General features: G+C 38.0%; 1 protein-coding gene across 4 annotated transcripts in view; it reads left to right on the forward strand.

The window, feature by feature from the left end:
• Nucleotides 1-20781, forward strand: part of KLF12 (KLF transcription factor 12) — a 367145-nt gene that overhangs the window by 160493 nt on the left and 185871 nt on the right. For all 4 annotated transcript variants that reach the window (XM_050950134.1, XM_050950124.1, XM_050950116.1 and 1 more), the window contains exon 3: nucleotides 1313-1402. In XM_050950134.1, the coding sequence (XP_050806091.1) occupies nucleotides 1313-1402 (90 nt within the window). The remainder of the gene's footprint in view (nucleotides 1-1312; nucleotides 1403-20781) is intronic.

Here is a 20781-nt window from a genome sequence, read left to right on the forward strand (position 1 = left end):
AGTGCTAGAGAAGTGCAGCGTATTACTTGTGAAGCTTTGGCTCTGAATATGATCTGTGAGCTTTCACTTAATATTGCTGTTCTGTCATTCCAAAGGAAACCATTCTTGTCTTTTGTTACATTAAAAATAGCTTAGCGTGAAAACAAGGCATTTGGGAATATAATTGCTCAGTTATTTGTGGACTCCTCCACCCCCCACCCGTGAGATCTAGGGATTGTCTACACATGAAGTTATTCTGAAATAGCTGTTCAGAAATTGCTCTTCCTGAATAACTCCATGTGTGGACACAAGGCTGCCAATTCTAACTCTAAATTTTCAGTATTAGCAAAGAGAAAGTGTGTGTGTGTGTGTGTGTGTGTGTGTGTGTGTGTGTGTGTGTGTGTGTGTGTGTGTGTGTGTTTATATATTTTAGGAGTAGTATTAATTATTTGAGTTACTATAGGGGCTAGGACAGGGGTTCCCGAACTTGGTTCGCGGCTTGTTCAGGATAAGCCCCTGGCTGGCCGCAAGATGCTTTGTTTACCTGAGTGTCCGCAGGTATGGCTGCTCACAGCTCCCATTGGCTGGGAATAGCTAACTGCGGCCACTAGTTAATGACCAAGGCCCCATTATGCTTGGTGCAGTATACACAAAACGAAAAGAGTGACCTTGCAATCTATAAGATAAGAGACAACAGATAGGTACAGATGGACAGGTGGGGAGTACAAGGAAACAATGAGACAATGTTGGGTAATATGATAGTCTCAGCCCAACAGCCTTACTATTATCAACTTTTTTGTAGGCATCATAGCAAGAGAGGGTTTTGAGGAGGGTTTTGAAGATGGTTAATGAGTTAGTTTTGCAGATATTTATGGGAAACTCCTCTCAAGCATGTGGGGCAGCATGGGAGAAAGCACAAAGGTGCTTGTTTGAAAATGTAACAAGTGGGTGATGGAGGCTGACATCATTGGTGGATTGGAGGTGACCATTGATAGCTTAGTAGTGAATGAGAGATGATACATATGTATCTTTCTGCTTCAAATGAAGAAATCAGAAAATTATTACCAGCTGTACCACAGAGATTTAGTTTCCATACATATAAGTAATTGATAGGATAGTTGACAGTATTTTTAATATAATTAACAAGTTGATGGTAACTATGTACCAAACAACATTAATTCCCAAACTTTTGTGAGTGTGCGTGTTAGGGAACATGAACTTATAGCAAAAACCAGCAAACTGGTACTGCATCTGCAGCATTGTAGGTGAACTGAGCCAAACAGTTTTTTCCTTTTAAGTTGACTCTTGCTTCTCTTTTTTTCCCCTTACTTAGGACATCAACGCCTTTGAGAACAGAATGTTAATGCTTGATGGGATGCCGGCAGTCAGAGTCAAAACAGAACTGTTGGAATCTGAACAAGGGGTAAGTAGAGGTTTCTAGAAAAATCCCCCCCTTTCCTCTTCAGTGTCTTGGTAATCATTTCCAGATTTTCCAGTGGACAGCTTCTCCCCAACATGGTGTGCTCTTCTCTTTGTTGTCTTCCTGAGGCTAGTTCTCTGGGAAACACATCTGTCAACTGCCAATCTCATCCATTGGGAGTGGAGAGTAATCTGATCTCTAGGAAGATACACTGAAAGTTTCTGAACTGTGTGGATCCTTACTTGGGTTTAGCTTGGCAAAAGTTTTGAAAGTGCTGCCAAAAAAATAAGAAATAAAAATTGTAGTGGGTATAACAGGCCACTTTCTGCTCTCTGTTATTATTAACTTTATGTTGTACATTGTAGTATATTTTTGGGGACCTTGTCATGTAGCAGCTGTCCCATCACTCCTTCCTTTGCCCACCTGGCAAACTCCATGCATTTCATGCAAAACTGCTTCCTTGTTCTGGTGGAACACAGCTGCTTTGAGAGTTTATGATCATGGAGAAGGCGGTGATCTCTCAGGTAGTTAAATCTGATCTCATGGAAGACTTTAATATTGGGACAGAGATTTTGAACTGGATTTTGTATTCAGTGGAGAGCAAGTGCTGAATGCGAGGGTGTTACAATCACAGCAGCAGATATTTTTAAGAAGAAGGGCTACTGCATTTTGTACTAGTTGGAGCTTTTTCAGGGTGAGTTGCTTTATTCTTGGGTATGAGTTGCAAGAGTTAAGCCTGGACATCAGGAATGTGTGGATGACCATGGAAACACTGATGATGGTGATAGGATACTGTCTTATTATGGCAGTCCCTGTATAAGTATCCAGTAGCATTGAGGAATGCAAAAGGATTCAAATATTGCAGAGCAACGTAACCTTCTGCAGACAGATGCCTTCATTACGTAGCAGATATAATAGAAGGGGTAATTTTGTTGATTTAGAGATGACTGTTAGCTGCTAGCACTTCAGCCTGTGTTTTCCCAGCTCCTCTCCCGATGGCTTCATTTAGATTTTGGACAATATGGGGGAGAGGATTGAGCCTTTAGGGGCTACTTTGAAGGATTTGGAAGTGGAAAAACAGTTGCCTAAAATGTCCTCCCAACTTCATTCTCAGAGGAAAGACACCATTTAAGGGAATTCTGATTCATCCGTGCAGCTTCTTAAAGGTGATACAAGAGCACCCTCAGCACACATAGGGAGGTGGCATAATGCAATACAGTATGGAGGGTCAGAAGGCAACAAAACTAGGTCCTTTTTATACACCATTGTGCTAAAAAGATTGATCCATTAGTGGTAACTTTTCTAATAACTTCTGTGGGGGCTGGCATGAAACCCATGTATACCATGAACCTTCCGTAATACTAACTAGAAAGCAAATATAGTAAAATGTGTTTTGATAGAGAAAAGCAAATAGTAACGCTAAGTATCGCATGTCCCCTTAATAAAAAAAGGTTCCATATTTTAGTAAAGTGTGACTTGATACCAGGAGACCTACTTGGGTCTTAGAAACTAGAAGGAAATTAACATTTTATTTGATTTCCTAATTTCCTTAATCTTTTATAAATAAAGTTTTATGGATTTTTGTATGTTCAGAAAATGACGTCATTGCTCTTTTTCCAGTGATTGAGCCTTTGGACAAAGACCACAATTTAGTTTGGAAGTTTATGTGCTTCACTGCTAATTGGGGTAGGAAAGAAGTGTCTAGTCAGAAGAATAAAACACCTTTATAAATCTTTAAGGGGCAATCAACAAATAGGCCATGAAAGTGATGATTTCGGCCAGGGGTCGGCAACCTCTGGCACGCGGCTCTCCAGGGTAAGCACCCTGGTGGGCCGGGCCAGTTTGATTACCTGCCATGTCGGCAGGTGTGGCCGATTGTGGCTCCCATTGGCCTCAGTTCGCCATCCCAGGCCAATGGGGCAGTGGGGAGCGGTGCAAGTGAGGGATGTGCTGGCCATGGCTTCCCGTCACCCCCAGTGGCCTGGGATGGCGAATTGCCGCCAATGGGAGCCACGGTCCGCCGAACCTGCTGACGCAGCAAGTAACCAAACTGGTCCGGCTCTCCAGGGTGCTTACCCTGGCGAGCCACGTGCCAGAGGCTGCCGACCCCTGATTTAGGTGCATAGTAGGGAAAACATAGTGCGTGGAATCTGTTACACAGTGAAATAGTTTTAATTTATTAATTTCTATTGTGATAGTGTCCAGAGGCCCCAGTCAGGATCAGGGCTCTATTGTGTTCGATGCTGTAGAAACACATAGAAAGATATGGTCTCTACTCCAAAGAGATTACCATCTAAGTTACTTAAAAGAATGGTGGAAACTCCATCACTCAGTTTGTTTAAAACTAGATTAAACTAGACATGCCACTGAAAACTGTGCCAATAAAAAACAATCCTGCAATTGTTGGTGAGATGAAATAATGAAAGAAAGTGTATTAATAGAATTAACTGAAATTAAAACTGGAGGGAAAAGAGGTGGTACAAGTATGAACTGTGGATGAACAGAAGTTGAAGAAATGGGAGGATTTGAAGAAGGCAAAGCTAGGGGGAGGTGGAGGGCTTTACATGTAAACTGCAACAGAGTCACTAAAGTTTTCCGATCTGCTTTGGGTTTTGAAGATTAGGTTCCAGACTTAGTCAGAAGATTGTTTAAAAAAAAAATTAAATTGTGCATTACTGCATGAATCAAATAATGGTATCGAATTACTGGTTAACATAAAAGGCTGTAATCCTATTTGTTGAAGATATTGCTTGTCATAGACTTGCACAACACAAATCTGAAAATTCGTCCCCTCGTATATCAGCTGCAACGATAATACAGATTACTTGAGTACATAAGACTCTCAGACCTTCCATGGAAAATATTGTTATTCTGATTATGTATTAATTTATGTGCCTTCTGATAGTTGTGTGTTGGAAAATGTATCATATTTGAGTCAATCAAGATGCACACAATTTTAGTTGCCACTCCTATCTTGACTTCAGTTCCACTTTTGGAAATAAGTTTTTTGGGGGGGCTTGTCTTCATTGCAGTGTTAACTCAAGTTATTTACATGCAAATTAATTCCTCTTGAGTTACCAGTGGTCACACTGCAAAACAACAGTTGAGCTGCACAGAGTGATTGTATTAGCCTCACAGAGTTGCATATCCTCACTGTATTTCTAGCTCTAGCAACACCTGAAGTCAGCTTACCCCAATCCTCCCCAACAGGCCAGCTAACTTGAGTTTAAAGCATTATTTAACTTGAGTTAAATGTGTGGATGGGAGTTAGGTTAAGGACAACACTTCGGTTATATCTCGAGCTAACATTGCAATGAAGACAAGACCTGGGAGATGGAGATCATTAGACGAATATGAAATAGAGGAGTTGCAAAGGGAATGGATTTTCTATTTTCTTTGAAAAATGTTAAGCAGTTGCACTCTGAAAAGCTTTACTGATTTAGTGTAAATTTATAATTTTTGGAAAGCATCAGAATTAGCAAGAGTGGATGCTTATTTTTCCAGTGAAATGCTGTCCTTAATTTTGCATGGGAGATTTAATGCAGATTATTGTATGAGGTCTCAAGAAGACACAGTGCTGCTTTAATGACTTTTTCATAAGTGAAGAAAAGGCATTACATAAAAGCTACTGCATTGCCCTTTAACAAAGATTCATGATTACCTCTCCTACTGTGGAACAAGAGCTAGTATTACTAATAACTTGGTAAAATTACCTTAGAAATCTAAATGTGTTTATCATTTAATATTCTCTAGTGTCCTAGTGTTTGAGATCTTTTGATCTTCAGTAAAACCTTTGTCTAACAGTACCCAGCTTCAGGAGAAACATATAAGAAGCAACCCAGCTTCCTTACAGGAGAAAATGAAGCATTTCAGCAGGAAAAATGTTCACGTTCATACTGTACCAAGAAATAGTTTGGAAAAAAAAATACCGTGTACTAAAGAGACATACAGAAGTTAGAGACATTTCAGTGACAGAGAATTGCCAATGAATTCATTAACAGAAGTAATCTTAAACAATGGGCTAAAATGTAATGTGCTAAGTGGCTTGAATATGAAGTGTAAAAGCCCTATACGAATTGCAGTTTATAAGGCTCAGATCCTGAAAACATTTAAGAACATGCATAACTGTACTAATATAAGTTAAGTTATACATTTGCATAAGTGCTTGCAGGTCTTAGTTTTGCTAAAAGGATTTTATTTTTTTGCATTTGTAGATGCAAAATTGAAACATATGCATCGCAAATTAGATGATGCTTGAAAGCTATGTAACATTATCTAATAGATCTGATTCACTTTGGTAATATGTATCACATGTACCTATATGGCAGCTTTTATAAAGATATATTTGAAAGCATAAAGCAAAATATTGGGGGCAATATATCTTATTCGTCCTTTCTTACTGGAGTAGGTGTAAAGAATGGCCATATCAGTGTTTTTTAGAGAGACAGAATAAAGTGCTCTCAATTTTCAACAACTTTAAATCTTTTAATCTCCATTTTCACCACTTTACTCTCTGTCCTCAAATCTCTCCTCAAAGATCATTTTGGTCATCTTCAATTCACCCCATAGTTTCTGCTTCATCCATTTCCATTCCCATTGCTGACCGTGACTGGATGTTGAAAAGAATGATTACAATGACAAAACCCACTAAAAGGCTCTCCCAAGTCTATTTCCCCTCTTGCCATATGATCTCATTTTATGTGTCTGTAAAATATCATGCACACCTATGATGGTGTATTCATAATAACAAATGTGACAGTTCTACTGCAGCCAGGGTAATTGCAAGAGTTTCCTCTCCATGGCAGAAGTGCTATATAGTTCTGGGGGCACAGCTTTTGTGATGACAATAATGCTTTAAACTAAACAGTCCTTTTTCAATTCATAGATCTCTAAAATGTGTATTGAATCGTAGTTCGGGAATGGGATAGTCTTGATAGCAACAATGACTGCTGTTAGGTTACTTTGGGAATCACACAGCCTGCAATCTAGCCTTCTAGTATGATTCAGAGATTCCGAGGCCAGAAGGGACCACTATGATAATCTAGTCTGTCCTTCTGTATACCGCGGGCTGTAGAAGTTCCTCTCAAAAATTCCTACAGCAGATCTTTTAGGAAAACATCAAATCTTGATTTAAAAATGGTCAGTGATTGAAAATCCACCATGACCCTTGCCCTTGGTTTGAAAGAAAGAAAGAAAGAAATCTGTATATTCATACCCCCCGCCCCCACCCCTCATCACCATTACCAGCCTGGTATTCAATCTTATTTCCAAAATTTGAAGTTGATCGCATGTATATGTGTAGATAGCAGCACCTGCTCTTCGTTCTAATGGTGGAGTAGCATGTGAGGTCTTTTCCTTTGCTGCATATCTGATTTTTGGGACCAAAAACATGTAAGCTATGTACATAACTTAATATTGAAAGTGAGGGAAAACAGGCTGAAATATTATTGATGAAATAGCACCCTGGTAGGTTCAAAGTGACTGAATACTGTTTGACTTTCCAATCAAATTTCCTTTAGTTGATTATGTGGTAAAGCTTTTTTGATACCATGTAACTGATTTTAGTATAGTGTTTGTGAGTTCTCTGTGTTGGTAATAGAAAAAAAATACTGCTACTTTTTACTTATAATTTGTCACTCTTTCCTCCAGCCAGATAGCGAATGATGTTCCTTTTTTATTCTTAAAATGATATAGCAGGTTTAGCATGGTGATATGGCTACTTCACAAATAGGGACCCACCAATATATTGGCATTGTGTGTATCCTCCCATCCTGCACAGAAAATTTGATATGTTTACTTTCTGTCATTTGTCTTCTGCCATACTTCCAGGAATACCATTAAAATACTGGAAATAATATTGTAATTGATTCATTATTCATTTATACAGAATCATACATGTACATGGTCCTTCATAAACAGAGCAAATTCTGTCTCAAAGGCCATTTAAGTTCCTGATCCTGAATACCCTTACTGTTGAGCATTTTTCTGATTCCAATGGGAGTCAGTCAGACTGTGGACCTGATCCAGGGCAGCAGTCGTATTAAGGGTTTGCAGGTTCAGGCCCTAATGTAGTCTGTAAGAGTGATGTATTCAAGACTAATATAAAAGTGATGGCCTAAAGAGGCTGGATGTCTTCCCACGTATGTCCAGATCCTGTTAATCTTGAAGCCAATGGGATTTTACATTCATTTCTCTGGGATCAGATGCAGGTCCCTAATATTCAAAAATGCCCAGCCTTTTTACAACTTTTAATTATAAGAGTTTTGCTTTCCTAATTGTAGAATGGGTCTGTTTACGCTAGCTATAATGACCATAATACCAAAGACTGTACAGTCACTTTGTCAAGTTAGTCAAGTTTACAGGTATAAAAAAAGCAGGTGGGATATTGTATGCTGTAAGATGCATCATGCTGTCCAGAATTTCAGCTAACAGTAGGACCTGGGATCCTCTGAAACGTAATTTACTGACTATTATCTGCCATTGCTCACCTTTCCAAGGTAGCTGAATCGGCTGTTGTGAAGCATTGCAGAGAACATGATCCCCATTCCTGTGATTGAGTTTGGTTCTGGTTTTATCTGGCTAAAAGTGTGCTTAGCTGCCATTGTGATGGGATTCTTCCAAATACCTGCAATATTATTTTATTTTATTTATTGTGTTCACTAGGCATATATGGCACAGTAAAAGGCAAGGACCCATCCCCAAGCAGCTCACAGTCTAACTTAGACTAGTATGACATGTAAAAGTGACCAGTACAAATGTAAGAAAGCAAAATGGCATCAACGGAGAAGGGTTCAGTGGAGGAAGAGTTAGCATAAGTAATGGGCTTTATGGATAGATTTGAAGGAGAAGAAGGATAGTGTTTGATACATGGGAGCTGGGGGGCTGTTCCATGCATTCAGGGTGCCATTATACAGCTGTTCAGTTGATTTCCAGTTAGTGTCACAATATTGTCATAGTATCATAAAATGACTCTGGCATTCTCATCTACTAGAACTAATTTTGACTTTCTGGGCAGAAAAAAACCAAAACATTTGCTCCTAAAATTAAAAAACAAAAAATGTTGATTTTGGAAATGTCCGTGCAGTCCCTCATGGGAATTACAGTTCAAGTGACTTGCATCTCAGTTCTCCTCTATGGACCTGGGTCCCTGACCAGACTACATGTTGCATGATCCACCACAGTCTCCCCTCTTGCTGAGTTGCCAAATTGCATCCTGGGAGATGTAGTGTGGCTGGGGAGCACAGGCCATAGAAGAGAATGGGCGCATAAGGCACGTGAATAACAACTCCCATAGGGCACGTGGCAGCATTTCTGAATCACAGTTTTTCGCTGAAAACTTCTGGTTTTTTGGATGTCTGTTATTTATAAAAAATTTAAAAAAATTCCGTGGAAAAGCAGATACCTACCAAAAAATTGTTTAATTTGATGACTTTTCTGTCAAAACAGTTCAAGTGGAAAATTTTCGATCTACCTGTTTCTGAACTTTGATATCTGTCTGATGTGAGCTTGTACAATACATTAATTAATGTAATATATTCCCTAAGCCATTGGAACTTATTATATAGCAATATAAGCTGTTACCGTTCCACTTTCAGTGTAAACACAGGCATGATATAATATAATGCCATTCCCAATTTTTGATGCCAATAATTTCTTTAAATATTGGAATTAAAAATTGGGTATCCATCCTAGTTGTGTGTATAATGCTACAGTTGATATCCCAACTTTAGGTCAGTGTACAGCAGGGTGAAATAAAATAAAATTGATTCAAACTGACTGCATCCCCTATAGAATAAGTATCTGTATGCCCAAAACAGAATTAACTGGTCCAATATAGAGGTCAACAATCAAGCACACGTGATTCGGGTGGAACTGGTCTCTCACACTTCATTGAGGTCTCTCTGTCAAGTTAGATCAAGTTGATAGGAGGCAGTGTGAGGAAGCCGGAAGCTTGCACAGCTACTGCCCGTGCTGTATGTGTTCTGTGGATAAACTAAAAGCCTTCATTTTCCATGGCTGCTGTTCTGGCCCATTTCTTGAGTTCTAACCTTATGTTATTTGATTGTGTATAAGCGGGCTCGGGGGCCTGAGGAAAAGTTGATTAATATCTAAGAAAATGGGGGATACAAGCAGAGCCAGGAAAAGGGGAAACTGGGAAAAGCAGATTAGATGCACAGTTAAGTGAACTTGTCAGATTTACATGCTTCAGGGTGGTCACTGTATTACGAATTAGACAGAAGGTCTGTATTTTGAGCAGGAAAACATGGCAGTGCAGTTAGAACATTGAATAGTGAATCATAGAGTTCTTTTCCTATGCTTGCAAGTGACTTACTGTGTGCATGTGGTCACAAACAAACGAACAAACTCTCTGTCTGTTTCCTCTTTTGTAAACTGGCAATATTATACTTACCCGCTTTTGTAAAGCACTTTGAGATCTTCAGATGAAAAGTGTTCTACAAGTACAAATTGTTTTATTATATACAATGCTGCTTAACAGAAATAAAACAAATATTAAGCAATACAATATAGTAATTTATAGCACTACAGTATGTCTCAGCAGTGTGATATAAACTCCACCGTCTTGCAGTATTGCTAAAATTATTTTAATTTTGTTTGTTTATGATGGGAAAGGAATCATTTTTATTTTTCTCTTGTTTATTGCTGTTCTTTAATTCTCTTTTCCGTATCTGAGGTGGTTTTATAAATAGTATTTTTAATGAATATTTTACTTTCTATCCTGCTGGGAAGTACTAAAAGTATTCTCTCTCTCTCTGTATGTGTGTGTGTGTTAGTATTATAGGCATTTTTCCTTCTCTCTCTCTCTCTGGAAATGAATGCTTACGTAAATTATTTTAAGGATTTATGCTTTACTCGATTTATTCCTTTATTTCATGCTGTGAGGATGAGTATTTAATGAACTATTATTTAAAGATGTCTGCTTTCACATTCATTCTTCTGTACCTCTTGTTGTTTGGCTGAGATTTCATAGAAACTAGAGAAGTAAAAAATCTTTGACTATCCCCCGTCCCCATTAGAACGTCATTCTTTAGAATAGGTTCAAGTCCATCTATAACAAACCTTGCCATTTTTGAACACATGAGTTTGTTAGTTTCCCCCTTCCTCTAGTGATCATCATCACTGGTCAACTTCATCATTACAGAAAGCATTTTACTCTTACATGAATCCAAACCCCTCATCTCTATACCACTCACATTCACTGGGTGGTCTCCAGCATCAATCTCCTAATTTCTCTGTTCACAATAAACATCAGAACTAAGACTGTCTACATTGATCTCAGCTTCAGTCTTCATACTTGATTTTATCTACTGAATATAAATCGAACTTTTGTCATTGTTCTGAACTGCAATAACTGGGAATTCCATATCGTTCTTTGTCCTCTCTCCCAAAAGATAGCATACTATCCAGTGGATTGGATTATGGATGGCCTGGATATTTTTCACTTCAGAGTCACCATTTGAGATCACTTGCCTCTTCCTCTCTGGAGAGTTCATGGCATTGCGTTGCTTTTGATAGTTGATTTGGTTGCTGTCTGCCCTGTGCTTTGTCACAGTGTCATCACACTCTGGCTTGATAATGCCAGAATATCTATTGTTAGTGTAGGTTGAATGGCTCCACGTTTCCCTTGTGCATTTGCTTTAGGTTATCTGATAATTGTTTTGCTTTTCTTGTACTGAAAAGCAATACCTGATCATCATTTAGATGTGCATTGATGTCACAGAGTATGGGAGAGACAAAGCCCTATACTCCCATCTTCCTGCGATTCACTGTGACTCTCAGCCAGACAGTAAAACCAAAGGTTTATTAGGCAACAGGAACACAGTCCAAAACAGGTCTTGCCAGTACAGACAACAGGACCCCCTTTAGTTAGGTCCATCTGGGGGCCCCAGGGAGGACACAGCCCTGTTGGGAAGCCCAAGCCCCATCGGGGTGCCTCTCTCCATTGCTTAGCCAGCTCTAAACTGAAACTCCCTCCAGCCGTCTCACTCAGCCTCCCCCCAGCTCCTCTCCCAGCCTTTGTGTCCTTTGTCCAGTTTCCTGGGCAGAGATGTTACCTGGCCTCCAACCCCCCCTCCTGGGTTCTCATGGTACATGCTCAGGTATCCTCCCTTCCCCAATGCAGACAGTCCCAGCAAAACTCCCCTGCAACCTTCACAGGTCAATACTCCCCACTCAGTATTCAAAGAACACATCAAGAACGTTCCCACTTCATCACAACTCATAAGAGTTTAATATGAACATTGTCTCTATTTAGTACTGTGGAGCAGAGAATTCTGGTGTAAATTTTTTTTTTTTTCTGAGTGGAGAGAGGACTGGGAATCTACACTGCCGGCCTTGTTCATATGATCATGGAATGTTATATAATTGTATTATGGAGCTTGCATCTCTGGACATTTTACTTAAAATACCTGTATTGCAAAGTTAATTATAATGATATGTTCTTAGACTTTGCCCAGGATGAAACTGGTCTGAATGCATGATATATATGATTGAGAAAACAACCTCTTTAAACACAACAGAGTAACATATGAATTCTGCTGTGGAACGCACTTGCAATAACGTTAATATAGCATCTTGATCCTTAACCAAATGTCAAGAGGTGGAAGAGGAACCCAGTTAGGAACCCCTAACACAGTCCAAGGAACCCAGAAACTGCAGTGATGAGGGGAGGGACTGTAGGAATGGGTACAAATAAATTGTACAAATAATTTGCAGTACCGGCAGTTTTCCACATTATCATTTTATGTTTAATTTTATGTAAATAATGATAAAAGGTTTGTATAGGAATAGTTTTTGGATCATTAAAAAAGTTGCCAATACATAACTTAAAAGTATAGTGTTATGAAAAATTGCTTTAGTGTTTGAAATATTTAGGGCCCTTTGTTTTCAGTTTTTATTTTATTTAATTTTCCCCAGGATTTTCAGTGTTTATTATCACCACAAAAACACAGGTAAAAATCAGTGCAAAAAAACTATAAATATTTTTTCTGGGTAAATATCGGGGTTTATTTTGATTGATGGAAAAACAGGGAGAAAAGTATTCAGTAGATTAATGCTTTGAATTCCCTTCATCAGTGTGGTTTGCTGCAGAATTAAAACAGATCTCAAAACACCTCTTGAATTTAAGAAAACAATATATCTCTAATCCTCAAATAAAACTTTTAATTTGAATAAACAGTTTACTGTTGTAGACTTAGAACTATTAGCCCATAAATATTTACATTTAATAATTGGGCTACACCATTTGCAGCGCAGACACTCAACTTTATCCTTTTCTTCTTTTTTTTTAAACTTTCAGATATTTCCTTGTGTTCTGAAATGTATTCTGATACAGATTTTTGTTTTCTTCCCATTTTAGAGTGTCAAGTCTTTAAATCATTATCTGCTAACAGCTTGAAAAGAGTACGTGATGGGTGTGAGATTCACTGGTACTTTCAGCTGCGCACGCACTTCAGAGCTTGCATGCGTGCCTGTTTGTTTATTGTGTGCATCTTCTAGACTAATACATAGCCTTACTTCAACAGGCAGCTTTGCATATACACACAGACTAATGTATTATCATATCATGCAATGTATTGTATTTTCCTAATAAAACAAGTTATTTTTTATATATTTGAATGATACAAAAGTAAGATGAAAATCTGAAAGAAAAGGTGATTGATACTTTTTGTAAAATCTGGGAATTTTCAGTAAAAATCTGTGTAAACTGAAATCAAAGGGTCTTAGATATCATACAACTTTTACTTAAATGATACAATGGACTTTTCAAAAATGACCATACATGTTTGCATTTTACATTGCTGTGGTAGGAAAAAGAAAGGTGACACAAATTACAATTTTGCTTCCTGTTACTGTTGTTTTAGGTTCTTCTTCTATTCCAAATTCTGATTTCAGTTATTTCAGTGTTGCTCCAGCAGAAAGGCTGTGCAGTTTCTTCTGGTTGACACTAGTGTAACTGTGATCAGACTCTGACCCATTCTACAAAATTGGTGACAGGTTTCAGAGTGGTAGCCATCTTAGTCTGTATCGGCAAAAACAATGGGGAGTACTTGTGGCACCTTAGAGACTAACAAATTTATTTGGGCATAAGCTTTCGTGGACTAAAACCCACTTCATCAGGTGCATGGAGTGGAAAATATAGTAGGAAGATATATATAACAGTACATGAAAAGATGGGAGTTGCCTTACCAAGTTGCGGGTCAGTTCTGATGAGACAATTCAATTAAAGTGGGCTATTATCAAAGGACGAAATTAGGCCTGAATAAAGACTGGGATTGGATGGGTCACTACAAAAACTAACAACTAATTTCTCCATGCTCATTTCCCCTTACTGTTACTCACGCCTTGTCAGCTATTTGAAATGAGCTACCCTGATTGCCACTACAAAAGTGATTTTTCGTCCTGTTGATAATAGCCCATTTTAATTGAATTGTCTCGTTAGAACTGACCTGCAACTGGGTAAGGCAACTCCCATCTTTTCATGTACTGTTATGTATATCTTCCTACTGTATTTTCCACTCCATGCATCTGATGATGTGGGTTTTAGCCCACAAAAGTTTATGCCCAAATAAATTTGTTAGTTTCTAAGGTGCCACAGGTACTCCTCGTTGTTTCTACAAAATTGGTTACTCAGGTTCACATCTTGTGGTGGTTTTGGACTTCCAGTTATTGTTGGATGCTAATATTACAACAGTGCCATGAATGGCTTTATTACATTTGTACTTGAAATCGCCACTGTTATGTGCCTTTGGAATTTCAAAATTAATCTACATGAGACTGCATTTTAAATCCATTCATAGACTTTTGCAAACTACGACATCCAGCTTGGTAAGCAGTGTAGCTCCCTGGGAACACATGGCCCCAGTCTTCTGGGATCTGCACTGATTGTCTGTTGGTCTCCCCAAAGGTCCATATATCCAGGTTATTTTGGACAAAGGATCAGCAACCTTTGGCATGCGGCATGCCAGGCTAAGCACCCTGGCGGGCCAGGCTGATTTGTTTACCTGCCACGTCTGCAGGTTCAGCCTATCGCGGCTCCCACTGGCCGTGGTTCACCGCTCCAGGCCAATAGGGGCTGTGGGAAGGGTGGCCAGCACATCCCTCGGCCTGTGCTGCTTCCCACAGCCCCCATTGGCCTGTAGTGGCTAACCACAGCCAGTGGGAGCTGTGATCTGCCAAACCTGTGGACGCGGCAGGTAAGCAAACCGGCCTGGCCCGCCAGGGTGCTTAGCCTGGCATGCCGCGTGCCAAAGGTTGCTGATCCTTTGTCCAAAATAACCTGGATATATGGACCTTTGGGGAGCACTGCAAAAGCAAACTGACAAGGCTTCTGGGGAGGGCTGAAGGTGTGGGATTTAGAACAGAGTGAAATGAGAGTATGTTTTGTTGCTAGTATGATTATCTTTATTGTGTTATGGTGTGGCGTGATATCATTATGTGGCCATGAATCTAATGATTGTTAGAACACCTAGAGCTTGAAGCTTAAAGCTAGGTTACTTTTTTGTATTGCTGAATCAGAATTGACAAAGTTAACTTCAATAGGACTTCTCTTCTGGAGAAGAGCCACTCATATGAATAACGTTTTTCAGGTTCAGGCCAGAAGTGATTAATCATTTGACTATTGTTGTGCCTACTCATTTTCAAACAGTGTTGCCATTTACCTAGTATATATCTATTATAGTATTTTCATATGTAATGTCTCTCATCACAGTTCATTGATGAGATACTGGTAGTTTAGATCTGCAAAAGGGTATCCACAGTTTTCTTTCCACCATAGAGCGTTGGGGGCAGCCATGTCAGGGACAAAGCACTAGAAAATATATGTAGGAAAAATCCTGCACAGGCAGAGTGGTGTACCGGATAACATCTAGAACTTGAATAGCCATGAATCTACCATGCAAGTGCCATATTACTGAACAAACGCTGCATATGGAAAAATTGTAATCAGCAGGTTAATAATAAAGTACGTAACATGACACCTAAAGTTCTACTGATGTTTGTGGCAGGAAACCCCAAAAGTAGTATTTAGAGAGACACTAAGATCAAAAATATATTATTGATGGATTGCTGTAGAATTTTACTTTAAGTGAAACTGTAAAGTAAAAATTGGTAACTTAAGTGTATGTTATTCATCTTTGCTTTAAAGAAGCAATTCATAGTTTGTGGTTTATTGAAACTGGAGTTCATATTTCTGCTTCTTCTATACGGATTTTTTTTTCTAAAATGGATTTAATCTGGCTTGTTTGGAGCATGAAATGCACTTGAAAGTATGTCTGAGTAATCATTTAGACTACCGATGTGATAAGTGACTGTAATTTAAGACAGGGTGTAATCATAGAATAAACATGTATGCTGTTAGTACTCAGTCTTAAGTGTTCAATTACTTGTGGTTTAAATTTGCCTAATTTTTTTTCTAACCAGCCCAAGAGAATTCTTAGGATTTGATCCTCCTTCAAGGGCAGTTGGATTAGGACCTTAATCTTGGGAGTAAACAATCACACATTTCCCAGAGGATTTAAGACAAAAACATCTGGTTTCTCTGGAAATTTGATAGTCTAAGTAGATTATAGAAAATAACTTGTTTCTTTCCAAAAAATGGCACTGTAATACCCTACCTGCAATCCTCCCCGGGGCAAAACTCCCAAAGAAGTAAATCCAAGTTTCATTTGCATAGGGAGTGAAAGATCAGGTACACAGAGGGTTGGAGCCAGAGCAGTTTGCATAATTGAATCCTAAATTAATAAAATTTTAGCTGAACTAAATCAATTGCAAAAGAGTACTAAAATCAAGAGTGAGGGAGAGATCCATGAAGGTGTATAAAATTGTCCAAACTGGTCAAGTTTTTCCAATTGTTTAAACTTCATGACTTCCTGAAACACAGGCAATATGATGCATGTCTAAGAAGATAGTTACCCATAAATAGGGTGACCAGATAACAAGTCTGAAAAATTGGGATACTTTTTTTTCCCCATGTCGGGGAATATAGTTGCCTACATAAGACAAAGCCTCTAATATCAGGATGTTCCCATTAATATTGAGACTTCTGGTCACCCTTCTGTTAAATAGTGTCAAACCTGTTATTAAAACTAATGTCTTTATGTACAAATCTGCAAAGAGAGAACTTTTTGGGGGGGACGGGGGTGGGGCAGAAAGGTTTAAGACTCTTTCCTGGACCACTGTTGGGCATGTATTGGGTTGGAGATATTTTTTAATGTGTTTCTTGCTTCCATTCAAATTCTTTATTGAATTAAGTCATCTCTAAGAAGAGGCATATTCTTTCTTCTTTTCAGACAGTTAGTGCTGATAGAGAAAGGGAAATGCTAATTATAATGAAGATGTACAGTATTTGAACACATATTATACCAAACTAATTTTGCCAAAATAATTAAAAACAACAGACCTAGCTATCATTTCTGCATTGTCAGTAGATAGATTTACCTTACTGTCATAAATATGTAAAAAATATATTTTTTCAGACATAGATTCTTGAGATATTTTGTTGTTTTTTAATAATATTTATTAACAGAGTATTGATTATAAACCCTTATATTTGGTGGTAGAGGTCTATATGTGAACGTGCACTCAGTGAAGTGCAGCTAGTCCCAAACTATATCACAGGGTGCTTTCACCTAAGAACAAGATGACTCAAGTTTGAAGCCAGATGCAAAATAATTAAAAACCTGTGTGGAGAAATGTGGTACAGACAGTAGCAGTTTGAAGAGGTGGGCTTGGAATGGGGATAGTTGCGGTCTTCAGAAACTGAAAGAAAAGGCACCATGATGGAACTTCAGGGTGGGAATATGTTGCCAACAAAGAAATTTCTCTAACAAGACAGAATCTGCAATGAAGAACTGCTGAGTGGAAATTTAAAGGGAAATATGCGTTAAAAATGCAATGGTACATTATTTTTAATAATCTACTCTCACCATTGCCCTTTGAATATGTTAACCTGGAAAATCTCTGTAGGAGCTGAGTACCCCATGCAATCCATTACAGAAACCTGCCATGCTGTCTATTACCTTGGGAGGTGCTCCCATACAATGGTAATCGCTGCCAGTATAAAATCCTCAGGTTGGTATGAAAGCTACAGAAAATTAATTGAGGACACCACAAATTAAGGAGCAATTGAGAAAGTAAAAAAAGAAAGTCAAAATTCTTTTTTCCATAATATTTTGAACCTTTCCTGCACATAATTTACTGGTTTTCTTTTTCTTGTATCTGTTGTGGTAGAACATGAGAAGTTTCTGAGAAGAAGTGATTTAAAAATGCAAACCAGTTATAACACTTTTTAAAGCCCACATTATCAAAGAGCCCTGAAAGTAGGAGATATGCTGTTTGTTTGGAATTCAGCGCCATAAAAAGCTCTAGGTTTAAAAAATATTAACATATTGTTAATCTGAAATACTGGATTTTTGTTTCATCTGATGAATAAATGAGAAAATTTAGGTAGTGGGATAATTATTTCAGAAGCTGAGCTTGTAGCGAATATGATATGTTGAGGATTGTTAAGGGCCTGATTCAGCTCTCAGTATCGTCAATGGTAGTCTTGCCATTAATTTCAGTGGGAGCTGAGTCAGACACTAGATCAGGCACAGTAACTGTGGAGTGACCTTGGTAAAGCTGCATATGTTAAATAGTTACTCTCTGGACTTGATTGTGCACCATGGAGTATTGTATGTAAGTGATAAAAACTGGCGAACAGGACAGGGAACCAAACATGTATTTGTGAGCGCATGTCTGAGAAGGTACTCTTGTCTAATAGTAGAGCCTGACCAAAGAGCAGCCTACAAAAGTAAGGACCTCATTAATAATAAAGATGGCTCTAATACCCATATCCTCTCAGACACTCTGATGCTCTATCAACAGCATGCCTCTTTTTTTTATTTTTAAGGTTTAAGGCTCATGAACAGCATGAAGGACTATACCTAGTCCTTAACCTTACTGGTGTTATCTATGTATAGCCTCCACTCTCACTTACGATGGAGTACATCAGCCTTTTATTCTATACAAGGACTTGCATGACCAAGGCCTTTGTTTATGAGGATGATAGATCTGTATGTTAGAAACCTCAGAGTATGCCATGGAAAAAAAGAGTGCAGTGGTACAGATCTGTTAAGATTTATTGCATCGTTATCTCACATGAAACAGTTAAGATCATTCTGGCATGACTGAACAAAAACAGTGTATGAGCACATTATTTATTCTGATGCTCTACCGATTGTCTCTAGAAATATCAGTAAGCTGAAACATTCAGAGTGGGAATAGTCTTTTGTTTCAAATGGTTTCAAATATAGTGTTGCTGGGGGCAGGGGGTGGCATTAAAAAGACTCCATCTCTCTTTGATATGTTCTGTGGTTTGGAAGTACATGTTCAGATATGAGTGAGTGTGATTCTGTAGGTAGGAGTGATTTAAATCTTCACCTGACTTTTTTGTTGTTTAATTCTGTTTTCTAACATGAAGCATAACTATGACCTTGAGTAAGGTTGCTGAAGAAAATAGTCTGATCCCTTTCATTACAAATGTGGTACATAAACCCATTTTATTTTGTTTTCTAGGCTCTTAGAAATCTTACTGGCCTGCGACTACTATCTGCTAAAAGTTTAATAAACTGAGAGGGGCCCAGTTAGGTGCCAGTGAGTGAATATGGCTTAAAAATGAACAATAAACAAAATAGTCATATGTATTATATTTGATCATTTATTGTAGCAACATATTAGTAATACTAATTAATACCCATAGACAGGGTGGATTTGATTTGATTTGATTTAACCCTAACCTTAATACATATTCTTCACAACTCAGAAATAGATGTAGGTTTCATTTTTAGAAGGTACACACTCTACATTTTTAAAGTGATTTATTTTGAAAAATTTTCAGATTAGTTTTACAGCTATATCAGAAAATGAATGATTGTTTGGTTATTTCATTTACCAAAGGTAATTGAAGCAGATATTTATGAAGTCATTAGGTGGTGAACTATCTCTAATTCAACAGGTTAATCATTCATATTTGGAGGATTTTCTTACCATGCTGTATTAGGAGGAGAACATCACCAGAAAGACATTTAAATTGTTTTATTTAACTAAAACAACAACATTATGTATTCTGGATTTTTCTTTCAACTGCAAACTTATAATATTTTAACAAAACAAGCATATGAATTTTTGAATTTATTTAAACATTCAAGTTTTTTTTAAAATCAGGTTTGGTGTTGTTAAAATTGTTTTTAACTAAAATAGTTAAATGAAATATTAAAAAAACACAAAAATTAAATCGACTATGTCAGCCAGGTCACCATGAGAAACTTAAAATATTGGCTTCTGCAGCTAACTCAGTCATCTTCATCTTCATTTTCCTGTTTGTTCATAATCTAGAAAAGAAAAACAAGCTTTCCTGGTTTTTCAGGTCCCAAACGATTTTTCAATTTCGAATGAATTAGTCCAAAGAAAGAAAATATTCTTTCTTACTTCAACAGTCTCTGAATCCAAGTGCTTAAGTGACTTCCACCAGTCAACTGGTATGACTTTCTTTAAAACATCATCTGCAAACATATTTCTTGAATGGTTCATCCTTAGCTCTGAAGTTTTTTATAGTTGGCATTCTGAAGGGATGATTACTGGATGTCCATGTCATAGCCAATTCCTCCTCTTCAGCAGTTAAGGTTTGACCCTGGTACCGAGTATTGAGAATATTTGCAAGAAAATGAGCTGGAGATAGCGCGTCTCATTTGTTTTTTTTTAATGCTTGTAACTTTGCATATTGCTCTTTTTTAAGATCTCACTCAGTTCCTTCTAAATTTCAACAGCATCAGCAATAAAACAGCTATTTCCTTGCATTTTGTTCAAGGTTACAGAAATAGGCTTCAGGATACTCGGCATGTGTTCAACATTTCTCTTAAGCCCAATGTTGAGAACTTTGCTGTGACAGTGCCATCTACTTTTTCACAATTTTGTTTACAAACTTTCATCAGATTAGGCCACTTCTTGATACAATGCTCAAAATAGTCCACTACTGAGTTCCCCCCCACGTCTTGTGGGAGAGTTAGCTTGTTTCCTCCCACTTTTTTCAGAGCAGCTGTTGCAATCTCCATCATCCAGAAACAACCATAGATAAGTTTGTGATAAGAACCAGCAGATTACAAAAAGAGGTAAATGATGAAAAAATTGCTGTTTGTTTATGCAACAAACTCTCCTTTCCATGTGATTGAGAACCCACATTTTATCACAAACTTATCTATGGTTATTTCTGGACGATGGAGTTTTTTTTTTTCTTTTTTTGCTACAGGTGATATACTGTGACTATGTGACATACATGATATGACTGAAACACTATCATTGGCAGATAACTCTGAAACTATAGAAAA

The sequence above is a fragment of the Gopherus flavomarginatus genome, chromosome 1 (genome assembly GCF_025201925.1).
Source record: "Gopherus flavomarginatus isolate rGopFla2 chromosome 1, rGopFla2.mat.asm, whole genome shotgun sequence".
Lineage (NCBI taxonomy): Eukaryota > Metazoa > Chordata > Testudines > Testudinidae > Gopherus > Gopherus flavomarginatus.